The 13,085-nt window shown below is 48.3% G+C and overlaps 3 protein-coding genes across 3 annotated transcripts in view; 2 read left to right on the top strand and 1 right to left on the bottom strand.

Moving 5' to 3' along the window:
- Positions 1–1,784, top strand: part of LOC128793752 (Fanconi anemia core complex-associated protein 24-like) — a 2,520-nt gene extending 736 nt beyond the window's left edge. Inside the window, 6 exon segments of the mRNA XM_053953166.1 lie at positions 126–156; positions 159–234; positions 237–262; positions 570–606; positions 609–721; positions 1,296–1,784. Of these exon segments, the coding sequence (XP_053809141.1) occupies positions 126–156; positions 159–234; positions 237–262; positions 570–606; positions 609–721; positions 1,296–1,538 (526 nt within the window). The 3' untranslated portion in view covers positions 1,539–1,784.
- LOC128793626 (Fanconi anemia core complex-associated protein 24-like) overlaps positions 1–13,085 on the top strand; it is a 71,196-nt gene that overhangs the window by 27,603 nt on the left and 30,508 nt on the right. The gene's annotated exons all lie outside the window — the stretch shown is intronic.
- Positions 6,791–13,085, bottom strand: part of LOC128793616 (hydrocephalus-inducing protein homolog) — a 27,564-nt gene continuing 21,269 nt past the window's right edge. The window contains exons 25-29 of the mRNA XM_053952945.1: positions 11,925–12,134; positions 10,567–10,704; positions 8,219–8,396; positions 7,566–7,720; positions 6,791–6,976 (exon numbers count right to left, since the gene is read on the bottom strand). Of these exons, the coding sequence (XP_053808920.1) occupies positions 6,974–6,976; positions 7,566–7,720; positions 8,219–8,396; positions 10,567–10,704; positions 11,925–12,134 (684 nt within the window). The 3' untranslated portion in view covers positions 6,791–6,973. The remainder of the gene's footprint in view (positions 6,977–7,565; positions 7,721–8,218; positions 8,397–10,566; positions 10,705–11,924; positions 12,135–13,085) is intronic.

Here is a 13,085-nt window from a genome sequence, read left to right as displayed (position 1 = left end):
TTTTTATAAAGTTCATGATCAAGTCACTAGAATTACTGACAACTTTAGGAACGCTCTGTTGTGAAATAATTGTTAGTATATATTTTTACTACTGTATGTGTTTCTTCTAACAATCGCACCCTAAGGAAAGTTAGAGTCATCTTTGAAGATGCCTTGGACTGGTGGACTTTCATCTTTCAAACAGAACTTGCATTTTACTTATTTCCGAAGCAGATTTGGTTGCAGGGGATGAATTCAACGAAGATTGGTTAGGTTTAGAAATGTAAGTGCTATATAAAGAGAAAGTTTTCACTTGATACTTGTTTATTCCATGCTTCTGAAAACATTCTTCTTGTGGTTTTTTACAATTCCATCGGAGATGACCTTTTGGGATAATTTTCACCTGGAAACTAGAAAATTCTGCAGCTGTGTGATAATGCTGTATTAAACCTCTGTCCTGTTGCTGCAGCTTATGCTCTTCCTCTGATTTGCTATTAGGCAGCTCATACTTGAAAGAATTTCTCTCTGTTCCATTGCATTAGCTTGTCATTAACAAGGTTTTGCCTAATACCTTTTTCCTTTCAACACAGGCCAGCAGTCTTAGGGGAATTGTAATCGTAGAGAAAACCCAATCAGTGGTCAGTACTACCTAGGAGTACAAAAACTTGTTGTACTCGAACTTGGAATGGTGTTGCTTCCTGTGGCCAATCAAGGAGAAGCTTCTCAGCTTATTATTCAACTAGTAAGTTTCTGTGTTATATTAAAATATGAGATGTACAGCAAAGCAGGGAGAATACATAGGATCTTAAAGGAGCACAGCATCACTTGCATGGAAGGAATAAATCTTCAGTAGTATAGTTCAGTGGAAAGAAGGCTCATTTGGGAACAAAGCAAAAAGGCTGAAGAATATGATCCTGGATTTTTTAAATGTAATCTTACATTAGGTAATGTATGTAGGTACATGTGAGGTACCACTAGGTAGCATTAAGCAGTTGTCACTGTCAAAATCAGCTTGAGACTTTGCTTTCTCTAAGGCTAGGGAAACTGCTTTTAAATTGTTTCTTGTTACCCTTTCTTTCTCTGACTGCATCCCAAAGATGACAAAAACCATTGTTTTCATTTGTTGTTGCTAGTAAGAAACTGTTCCTAAGTAAGGTTTCGTCGAACTGCATCCGATAAGGGATGGAGGAGGGAGCTTGTATTTCCAGCTTCCTAGCGCTTGCCCTGAGCTGTGCAGAGATGAAGCCGGGGTCAGCCCTGGCCGCGGGGCTCTGGCAGAAGCGCTGGGTGTCGCTGACAGCTCTCTTCGGCTCCAGGTGCGGGAGCAGAGCAGGGATGGCGGCGCCAACCCCTTCCTTGGCAAGCGGCGCGCTCAGCTGGCAGGAGCCGCAGTGCTCCAGGCGGTGCAGCACATCCCCGGCGTTGGCAAAGCAAAAGCTCTGCTCTTACTGCAGCGCTTTGGAAGCGTCCATCGGCTTTGTAACGCGGCCATCCACGAGCTTGAGCAAGCGCTTGGACAAGCAGTAGCACAACAAATTTATACTTTTTTGCATTCCTGACGTGCACGTGCAGTGGTATTTTGCAAAACTTGGGTTTTTTCTTCTGAATGATAAAAGTTTGGTTTTAATATTAAATCAGAAGATGCTGATTTCTGTAATCATGGCTAGCAGCAACTGGACTCTGATGCTTCTTTTTTAACATCTGCTCTGTTCATATAGATTAAGCTGTGCAAATTGCCTTGGACAGAAGTCTGTATTTTGCATCTATCTGGAACAAATAAAAACCAAGCAAGCTGTCTTTTTCAACATCTGTGTTTCAATATGAAGAGCAATCTGCTTGCTTACTTTGGTCTTCCAGAAAGAAAACACCATATGAATATGTGCATAGTAACTTCTCAGGAACTGGAAATATGTTCGGTGTGTTTAAAAAGTTAGCATATACTGCTTTAGAGTAACATCCTTGATTTAGAACTTTTTGGAGTTCCTTTGGAAAGTCCTACTGGAATACAGGTTTGACTTCACGCTATTCAGATAGTCAATCCTTATTAAAGTGGGTTGTAGTCCATCCATCTGCAAAACAAACTCAATGATGCCTTTGTTACTTTGCCCCTCCTCCCTGCCAAGGATTTTCAGAATCATAGAGGAGCTTTGAGAAGTTTTGACGAAACACGATGATTGAATTAAGAAGTACAACAGCAGGCTAAATATAAGTAATACTAATTGCTCAAATCTAGGAGAAATTTTGTACCAGTTCATCTAAGCAGCAAAGGATTAATAATTCATATAAATCATAAAGGTTCAGTAAATAATGCATCAAGATCCCACCTGCTATCACATTTTCAGACATTATAAGTCAGCAGCTTTAGAACTGCAACCATCAGAATTTCAAATGTTAAATGTATTTTTAACACTGGTTAAATCTGCGTTAACAATTATAGAAGGTCACCCTTTTGAAAAATTTACCTGTGCATGTGTAATTTGATATATGTAACATAATCTATTATGTACATCAGGTTTGTATTGTGCAATTTTACTGCATTAAGTGCAGCACAAGCTGCATTTTATTTCACCTTCTCCCAAGAAAGTCACTGACTGAGAGTTGCATTTCCAGGGCAAAGATCTGCCTTTTGAGAAACTTCAAACACAGAAAAAGCATTTTTACTAGATGTGTACAAGGCCAGGCCTCATTGAAGGCACAGCTTTTCTCACAACTTATCTTTAACTGAAAAAGAATTAAACAGTGTGATCATGAGTCTGGCATCTCAGCCAGAAAGGCCAGGTATTAGAGGGAAGAAGTCAGCCTATAAAATCTGATTATTTTTTTCTTCCATTGGCTGTCAGTAATGATCATCAGGATATATCTGTACATGTTAACATCAAGGTGTTTGTATTTACATATGCAGTAATATATCTACAAAGACTTTTGAATTCTCTTCAAGGAAAGGAATTTGAACAAATTATCTGTTACAGATATATATTACAACATTGGCTTTTCACAAATCCATGGAAATGCATTTATATCTGTGGTGTTAAAGTAACTTTGTTATAAAGATATAATCCTTATTTCTGCTGTTAATAAGCTTAGACATAGTAGTGCAATAGCTGATAGAAGTGTGCTTGTGTTAAAATGCCTGCTGGGATGGGAGAACACCCAATGAACACAGCATGAGGACACCTGCACACATCTGCCAACCATCAGCACTCACCCTCTGAAGGCACTGTGCACCAAGGCCCACACTGGAGGTGATCAGGAGAAGGAGCCAAAATCCCAGCCAAGAAACACGCGTGCTCTAAAAAAGCGGACCCGAGGAGGGGTCGTGTAAAATAGTTCCTGGAAAATGTAAACTAGTTTATGGATACGCATAAGGGACTATGAATATGCAACAGGCTGATGGAAGGGAAAAGCTATTTAAGGGCTGTCCCCAAAGGTAACAGTGTGGTCTTGGCTCAGTGCCAAGATGCACCTGGCCGTAATAACCTTTGCTCTATGGTCCTTGTCTCCTATTGCCAGGTTTGGGGTTTGCGCTGAATTTACCTGGAACTCTCTGCCACTGAATACCCTGTGGCATGGGGGTTGTTGCTGTCTCTAAAATAGTCTTGAATCTTCTTTTTTATGGTCTCCAGGTACTAGTGAGCTACAAGTCAACAACAAAAACAAAGCAGTTACAGTTCTAGGTCTACAAAAATACTTGGCCGTTTTTTAGCTGTCAGGAAGCTCCTGGGCACTTTCTGTGCAGCAGCTGTGTGGTTGCTCAAACACTAAACAATCCATGCTTTGCATATTTCCAAAAGTTAATATAGTTCCAAAGTCATGGATGATCCTACTCATGTAAGTTATTCATCAAGAAAAGTCTTCAAGTCCTTGACTGTTACGTTACAAGTATTTAGTAATTTATTTCTCCTCTTTTATTCCCTCAGTGTTCATTGCTTGAAGATTAATGCAATGTAACAGTATCCCTTTTATCACAACCCTTTGACTTGTTCTATACTTTTACTCCTGCTTTCAGATTTTCTTTCCCTTTTTGATGCACAGCAGTAGCCACATGTTTTCTATAGCTACAATATCAAGTACTGTGACACAAAACCACTTCTGCAAAGCCCAATGGCTGGTGCTAAGAGCTCACCCACATTAGGGGAATTTCAAGGCTTATTTCAGACCAGTTTTCATTTGGTCCCATGGACTGAATATTCATTACTGGTTGCATCCATTGCAGTGCAGTGATGCCTCAGGTCTACTTCTACATTCTTCAGAATCTGAACTGCTCTAGTGTGTGGATCTGGGCTTCATATTAGGGGATGGTGAGCTCTCTCCACAGTAGGCAGACAAAACAAATCCTTCTCTAGCTGGGGTCCAAGGACAACCGATCCAGATCTCAGGCCAAGAGCATAAACAATGTGGACTGAAGAGAGAAAAACAAGAAGGGTGGGACTTCATGGGCTAAAGCTGGAATTGGACAATTAACTCCAATATGCAGATGGGCCAGAACTGATCAAAGCGAGAGACCTTGTGAGCGGTCGTCCATTCTGTGACCCTTTTGGCTCACCTTGGCTGTAGCCCTGGCTGGGCTCTTGTGCTGCCCAAGGTGGATCCAGTGAGGCCTTTTAGCAAATCCCTGCTTTATTCTGTAACTCTGTCCAGTCTCTGTTCTAGGTCAGTAACCTCAACAACTTTCTAACAAGGAACCCTGCTTTTTTGTCTCTTCTCTTCCTTGGTGCTTTGTGTTTTGAGGGAGGTATTGGAAGTTATTCCTTTAGGAAGAAACATGACATTCCTTTTGAAGTGAAGGCAATTAGAACTCGGCTGTGACCTAAGCACTGACTTAGAGCTGCCAGCTGCTCCACAGCTCTGGCCTGAGTGAAGCTACGTGCATCACCAAAAACTGCCGATCTCAAGACAGCCTCAGGCTGGCTGTCTTATTTGATTGCCCTAGTTCTTTGGATAAAAACACATTTTATGGGCAAGCAGATCTATGTGTCTTTATCTACAAACTCTCCTTTAATTAGAGCAGAGCTAGCACACAATTCCTGAAAGGTGACCTCAAGTGGAGAATGGGGAGGAGTGGGAGGAAGAGGAAGGTGACAATGGCTTGATCTGCATTTCTGCACTGCCAGAATCAGCTACACACATGCCAGATCCCAGCTGAGAGTGAGCAGTACTGCCCTGTGCCTCATCTTCCCTGGCTGGGAGGGGAGGAGAGGCAGAGAGCTGAGGGGCAGAGTCATTGGCACGTGTGGTCTGATCTGTGTGCAAGTAAAGGTGATGCAGAGCACATGAGCTGCAGCTGCTTACAAGTATGTTTGTTTAGTTAATTGAGGTGTCATGACAACTACTTCATCTAAACTGCTGCAGCATAGAAGTTGTCATTGATACCTCATGACTCTACACAAACCATTAAACTTTATGCACAGAAAAAGTCAAACTCTGTTTAGTCAACTTGGAGAGTGTCACGTAAAGAATGGAGTTTTAAGGGGAGGAGGGGGGGCGAGGGAAAGTCTTACCTGTTCATAGCAGGTCACCACAGCTTAATTAGTGAGTTCAGCTTCAGGCTGGAAGCACTCTCCTGGCTCACGCAGAAGAGCTGGCATTTCAACCCACCAAATACGGAACAACGCAGAGGGGTTCAGAGCCTACAAAACAAGCCACTGAGGAATCACAAGAGACTGACAATACACAGGAAGAGCCTCTGAGCATTTAAGGACTGAAAGCTCCATGTCACACCCACTGTAACCTCAAGACAACATACAGCAGTATAAATTTGAGTCACTAAATCAATTACCATGATAGCACAATCTGGCAAGTTTGTGATCACAGCTAGAAATCCTCATTCTCTGGCACAGCTGGCACATGTGCAGTTAGTCGGGAGCCAGAGAGCTGCAAAAGGGTGCTCGTGGGGATGCTCCTCTTGTTAAACTCAGAAGCAAAGTGGCACAAGTTAGAGCAGTGATTTTCACTGTAGAACACCTTTGCCTTTGGGAGTGCACCTCACAGAGGCTGCTCTTCAGGAGTTTGAAATCCCATTTTGGATGGGAAAGCGTCCCAAAGGTAGAGGAAGAGCTGCAGCACCAAGCCGAGCCTCGCAGGGTTCCCTTGCACCCGGCAAGGAGCCAAGTGCTGGAAGGCTCGTGCCACCCTCCCCCGGGCCACTTGGCCCCTTGAGCCCTTGCATGCCCGGCAGCTTCCTGGTGCCTCTGAGTGCAGATCCAGCTAAGATCCACTCATGTCCAGAGATAAAATCCTGAAGCAGCTCCAGAGGTGCTTTGTTGCTTTGTCGCTGTGAGTTCTGCAGTGCCAAAGACTGGAAACCTCTGGGTTTCCAGACAAACCTGCTCATATTATAGCCCTTTAGACCTGCTTCTATTTTATACTGCATTGACACTATTTAGATACTCTATTAGCAATAACTTTAGCCACAATGATCCACATCATCAGTGTCATCCATCTCACACCTGACCAAGAGTCTTCTCCCTGCGAGTCTGCCACAATCCCCAGCGTTATCTGGGCCACAGTACCACCAGGGTAACGTGTTCGCTACAGAGCGTCATCCATGATCATCCTAAGGGTGTCACTGGCTTCATGAGATGGGTTTAGAGTCTTAGCCATCCAATTCCAGTGGCAAGGGACATGGTGGGACTTCAAGTAGTGCTTAAGGCAAGCTATAAATGCTCCAGGTGCTTCACAGAGGTGGACAGAATCCAGTTCTCTGTCCTGAAAAGCTTCATCTGGGAGAAGTGGAAAACTGCACAGGATCTCATGAAATTTGCACCATGCCTGGGCAGAGAGCTCAGCATTCACAGATTTCTTCACACAGGACATTATTCTCCCTGCTTTATTGGTAAACAAGGTGTGCCAATGCCGATCCTCGAGGTTCTTATGGCTCAGTAGGTTCTTCAAAGAGCTTCCCAGTTTCCCTTGAACTTCTCAGGGTTTGTCTTCTGAAGAATATATGGATGATTCAGTTTCTTTATCCTCAGCTGAAATCGCAAGGTTGGCAGCATCACTGCAGAAGAAACCATGTCATTCCCATCATACGGGTATAGAAATGGGATTTTTTTTTTTTTTAACAATATTTTTTCCTGCTTAACCTCTGTATTCCAGAACAGGAGAGAAATGCTTTGTGGAATCATGCACCAATCAAAAAAGTAAACGAGGGCTTGTCATGAATAAGGCCATTTGGAGATCACAAAGTTCATCAGTTCAGTTGCCCTTCTTGCCATTTACACAGCAAGTGAAGATGAGTTTGCTGGTGCTTGGCCCTTCACTGACTCTGAATATTCTGCTCACTTTATAGGTATAAACACTTAAATACAAATATCTCTCTCAGTCACAAAAGAGAAACCACCACAAGCTCTCCAAATTCTGCAAGTGGCCCAGAAATCTTATCATCTGATTATGGCAGTGTCTATCTGAGAGCTCAAAGGATGGAGGGTGGGCTGGCCACAAGCAAAGGCAACTTTGGGAGGGAGCACAGCTGCTACTCCTCCAATTTCCCAAGTGGGAATAAGCCTCCCACCTCTTCCACCAGACCCAGTATGCTGCTGGGGGAGCCCCTCAGCTGAAGAGGCCCTGGGGAGATGTTGGACACTAGCCTGTTGTTCAGCTGTGACAATCAGTGACTCCATCCGTGACTCCATCCGTGACTCCATCCGTGACTCCATCCGTGACTCCAGGACCACAGATTCATCCCTCTCCCTTTCTTCCTCCTCCGGGTTTTCTTCTTCCTCTTGCACTACCTCCTCCTCTTCTGAAGGAAAAAAATTCTCCATGAATAGAAGACATGGCACACTGCCAATCCCATTTAAGCTGAGAAGTCCCACTTCCCCAACACTGGCCTCTCCCAGAAACAATGGATGCTGCTGCTCCTCTCAGAATCCTCATGTTCATTCTCACTTAGCTTCCTCCTCCCAGGGGATCATGTCATCCCCTGCAATGTCACGCACATCCAAGCCTGCCAAAAGCCCTGCCAGCCTCTCTTACAGCTTTCCCAAGCTTTTCTGCCTGGCCATCATCTTTCCAGCCCTACAACAAGGTGCTGGCAAGATCTGCGGGATGGCTCCTGGGCAAAAGCCTAAATGGACTCAACTGCTCAAAAGTCAGGAAGCAACCAGAGAGGCCAAAGTGTTGGTCTGGCAGCCCTGCAACTTCCAGACTCGTGGAGATGGCTGTGAGCTGCTTGATGGGCAATGGTAGGGGGGAAAAACTTCCTGGGAGATCTTCCTGGGAGACGACAGACAGTGCTCACCTTTCAACATCCTGGGTAGGTCCTTGGTAACCCCAGGGGAGGTCCCCTCTCCTTTCAGGAAGATTTCTGCTGGGTCCAGAGAAGCCACTTGCACCTGGACAGTCTTGCAGAAGACTCCTAGCTTTCCTGGCAGATAATAGACTTCCAACACTTGCTTCTTGCCAGGTGCAACGGAACCCTGCAGGGACAGGAGAAGAGGGAGGGACTGCATCAAAGGTTTGATGTGGGATGGCTCAGGGGACAGACAGGCTGAGAAGACAGGTTCTCATCTAGAAGAAACCATCAGAGCACCTCACTTTCTAGCTCCCTTGTGCCCAAAAGCTTGTGCCTCCAACCCTGGGGTGCAGTGAGTGCTCCTGAGCTCTCGCAAGGCTGCAGCCCCAGCCCAGCCCGATGTGAGCACAGCTCTGCTGCTCGTGGCATATGCCCTCTGCCAGCAAGGGCCATGCCCAAAAAATAAAAGCTCTTTTGCCAGGCTCTGTGGAAAAGGAGTCAAGTGCCTGCACTCTCAGGAGGGCCAGGAGCTCCTGTCACAGCACATCAGCAATTCCAGGCTGGTGTCCAAGGGCCTGACCCCTTATTAATGATCCCAACAAAAACACCTTCTGCCTCTGCGGTTACACCGTCCTGACTCATGGTTTCTTGCACACATCCATCTCTGGAAATGCAGGAGCAGAGACTAGGATGAGTTCTGGGGATGAGAGTGATGGCAGGAAGGGCCATCCTCCTCTTTGGGCTTTCAGAAATGCTGTCCAAGCCCCAGGCTGGGCTCACAGCAGCGAGGTTGAATGGAAACACGGCTCTGGGTGACAGGGCACAGCTGCAGCTTTCCTTGGCTCACCCCTGCACACCGGGCCGGACCCTCGGCTCCCCATTCCTCTTGCCAGTGCAGGGAGAAGCGGCTGAGCAGGACAAGCCCTGCCCCTGGCTCTCCTGAGTTACTCCAGCACACAGCACGGCTGCAGCCAAAGGGAGCCCGGCCAAGCTGCCAGCGCCAGGATGCTGCTCCAGCAGCTGAGAGCACGGCCCACGCAGAGCTGTGTCCGCAGGTGCCCGCAGGAGGAGGGCACCAGCGCGTCACCCCTTGTACGGGACACACGTGGAGTCATGGGAAAGCCCTTTGGCTTCCCCTTTGTTGTGCTGCGTGGTTTTGGTTGTCATTCGGTCCGAGGAGTCAGTTCTATAACCCCCCCCCCACCCATTTTGTATTGTTATGGCAGAGTTTATTCTCAATGGACTGTTCCTTTCCCCCTGTATTGTTAGTTTTGCCCTAGCTGTCCATCTCCCCAAAGACCTGCCCTTTTGTTCCCTGTTCCTCCTCCCATTGAATGCCAATCCCTTCCCATGCCTGCCCCTTTCTCTAGAAATTCCCTATCAATTCTGTATCCTCTGAGGCCCCATTGATTGAAGTTGTTCTCCTCCCCTGTAATCCCCTATTGGTTTAAACATTGGATGCCCCACCTTGTGTTCCACCCCCAGTTCCTCCCAGTTGATTCAAGATTGCACCTGCCCCTAAGACCTCCCAATACAGAAGTGGATGGATGGCTTTGTTCCGTGTCTTTGTGTCCCTGACCCTCCTGGGAATAAACACCTTTGGAAAACATACAGAAGACCTCTCCCTGTTCCCTGTCCCTGCCCTGGAGCAGCGCGCCCGTGCCGCAGAGCAGCTGTGCCCTACAGCCGCAGCCCGGATTGAGCGGCTTGCTGGGGGCAGCCGCTCTCGCCGTCGCTGTCGGGAGCCAGTCGGGCTGAAGGAATCCGGCACCAGCACCCCTTCCCATTCCAGAGAGGGCCAAAGGCAGGAATACTGCTAAAGCTCCAAGACATCCAGCAGGACTGAGAAGCTAGCGTGGTGCCATGCTGCAGCCTCTTCTCCCTGCTCTTTCAGCCCTGCCCCTCCCTGCTCCCCTCCCTGCCCCACAAAGCTCCCGCAGAGAAGCAAAGCTGCACGAGGGAGGGACCAGCACAGAGGCTGTGCAATTTCTGGCAAAGGAGCTTCAAGCCCAAGCAAGGAATATGGAAATGCTTCTTAGTGCTGGCAGCAGGGAGGCAGGGACGAGGAAGAAAGTGACCCTCAGAAGAGCCAGCAGCACCCACCTCCAGTAGCAGCACAGCCACAGAGCTGAGCACTTGTGCCTCTGGCAAGTGGTACCTTGCCAGCCAAGGCCATGGGGAGTCTATTAGGTGAGCACTTGCTTGACCTCTCTGCCCCAGCAGCAACTGCTTACAGCCCTGTCTCTCAGGGCTGGGTTTGGGGTTTCCCCCCACTTTTTCCCCTCTTTTTCCCTTGAACTCTCTCCACCTGGCCACCTGACACAGGGCCAGAGCTGATGACTTGTGCTACTCACTGTGCTGGGCACGACCACGGGCACACCAGGCAGAGGGTTTGCTGCAGTGTCGGTGCTGGACTCTGGCACCACGTAGGTGAATTCAAGGACCCCGGTGTTCTGCAGGGTGACCTCTGCTTTGAGGACTTTGTTAAACACCTGCAGAGAGGACAGAGAAGTGGGAAGTTATAGATACAGGCCTGATGCTGGCAATCTCCTTCCTCTTCCATGGCGTTGAAAGCACACGGCCACAATGCAACCCCACAAGTACAGAGAAGGGGTAAAACCGTGGAAGGGCCAGTAATAACTGAACCAGGGGACCAGGTCCTCTGCACTCTGAGGGGTCACCAACAGCCAGGAGAAACAGAGGAGGTGGCACTGAGGTGTGTGAGATGAACCCAAAGGTGATGAAGTTCAAGAATGAAAGCTGTTGGTTCTACGTGTTGTTGTTTGGCTTGTTTGGATTTCTTCAGGTTGGTTTGTTGGGTGTTGCTCTGAGCTGGCAGAGGGACGGCGTTGGAAGACCTGAGCAAAAGGAAGCAGGAGGAGAGGGGAGGGGACAGAAGAGTTGGCATTGGAGAGGCTGGAAGTTCCCGAGTACCCATCCAAAGGGAAAGGGAACAGGGAGCGCCCTGGCCGAGTAGAAAGGGGATAGAAAGATTGCCATTTTGCTGGAGGGTGTGTTTGCTCAGCTCTCGGGGAGGGAGACGCGCCCGGCTCAGCTGAATTGTTACTCGTGAACAGTTTTCTTTTGCTTCGACATCCTTGTCCCCATTGAATTATATCTAAAAGTTAGTGCATTTCCAAGGGAGGCATTCCAGAAGAAAAGGCACCTGCATGCAAATATTGGCAGGAAACCTACAGGTGACAAGAGAGACACACGGGACAACACAGGCAGTGCCAGAACCTGGAAGCATCTGTGGACTTTGAACTGAAAAGAAGTCAAGTGGGGATTATTCTGGGACATTGTCTTCAGCTACTGAAGTGACTGAAAGCCCAGCTTCCTCCCTGGTTTATTTGGTGGATCAAGCAAGAGCATTAGACAAGAGCATCTCCTTGGAGCTCAAGCTTTAGGAGCAGGTCAGTGGAGGGATGTCTCAGGGACATGTCCCTCCGGACATCTTCACTGGGACCCTTGTGTTCCCCAGGAGGCAATGTTAGGTGCCTTGAAGAGGATGGTGTCATGTCCCTCGGCCAGGGGTAAGGGAGGGGAGGGGTGCAGATGGCCATTCCAAACCAGCTTGGATGCTGGACATATCTCTCCAAGGTTGTATTCTAAGCCCCAGAGCCAGCAAAGGAGCTGAGAAGAGGAGAGAGCCTGGCATCGAGGTGGCCGTGGTGCCAAGAGAAGGAGCTGTGCCAGGAGGAGCCTGTGGTACCTGCAGCCCCCAGTCGATCTCCTCCACGTCCAGTTGGTAGCTGGGGTATGAAGCCTGCCCGGTCACCAGCACCTCGTAGGTGGGGCCTCCCTCCACGTGGCACAGCGCCCTGCCACGGGCCTTGATGTTGGCGTGGCCAAAGAAGGTGAAGATGACCACCTCGCTCTCTCCTGGCTCCAGCACACACCGCCTCGGCCAGACACTGAAAACCTGGAGAGAGGGGAGGAGAGATCGAGATGCTGAGAGTGGAAATGGATGCAGAAGAGCAGCTGTGTCTTGGAATAAAGTGGAGTCATAGCTGGAGGGGCCCTATTCCCCTGACACAGCCAGAATCATCCTAATCTCATCCTGTGTCCATGCCACTGACCAGTGGAGGGACCATGGGGAAAATCTTCTCCCAAAATCACTTATCCATGAGGATACACTACACTGAAGTCAACTGGAATGTCTCCTGGCAGCAAGAAGCTCTTTCTGCTGCAGAACTTGTCTCTGGAAACACTTGTCACTGCCTTCAGAAAAACAGGAGACTTGGAGGTGGGAGCCCTTGGAGCTGGGGAAAGGCTCATCTGACTTCTGAGGCTTTTCTCCCTCTCTCTGATTTACGTGCCGTTCTCTCAAGCTGCTACAGCCAAAGTTCCTACAAAAATGTCCTGTCAACCACCTGATGAGGTAAATGGGAGCAATGCCCTCCACAGGTGCTGCATAGGGAGCATCCTGGGGCAGCCCTACAAAACGTCCCACGTGGCCTCTCCAGTGACCACTTGCTTCAGCAGAGCTTTGTGATGGGCTTGGAGGGATGTGAGGCCTCTCTGTGGGCAATGCTGAGGGCCACCAGTGGCAGTGGGGCTACAGAACCGCTTCCTGCATTGCAAGCACGGACGTGAGACCAATTCCCACTTAGCTCCTGCGTTCCCAGTTTGGGGTGCTCCCCCTCTGAGAACTGACTCAGTCCCCTCCTCCTCACCGGCCTCTGAGACTGCCCAGCAGTGGATGACAGCAGCTGGAAAACAAGCACCACGGGCTGCAGTGAGCAGCTGGCTGGTCTGAGCAACATCGCTGTGCTGCAGGCACCGCCACCTCAGCACAGCAGGAGCAGCTGAAAAGGGAGCTGGGCACAAATCAAGTGTGAAAATGTCCAGGCCATCAGTCGAGTGTGGGTCC

The sequence above is a fragment of the Vidua chalybeata genome, chromosome 11 (genome assembly GCF_026979565.1).
Source record: "Vidua chalybeata isolate OUT-0048 chromosome 11, bVidCha1 merged haplotype, whole genome shotgun sequence".
NCBI lineage: Eukaryota > Metazoa > Chordata > Aves > Passeriformes > Viduidae > Vidua > Vidua chalybeata.
This window is presented reverse-complemented; position numbering and strand designations above follow the sequence as displayed.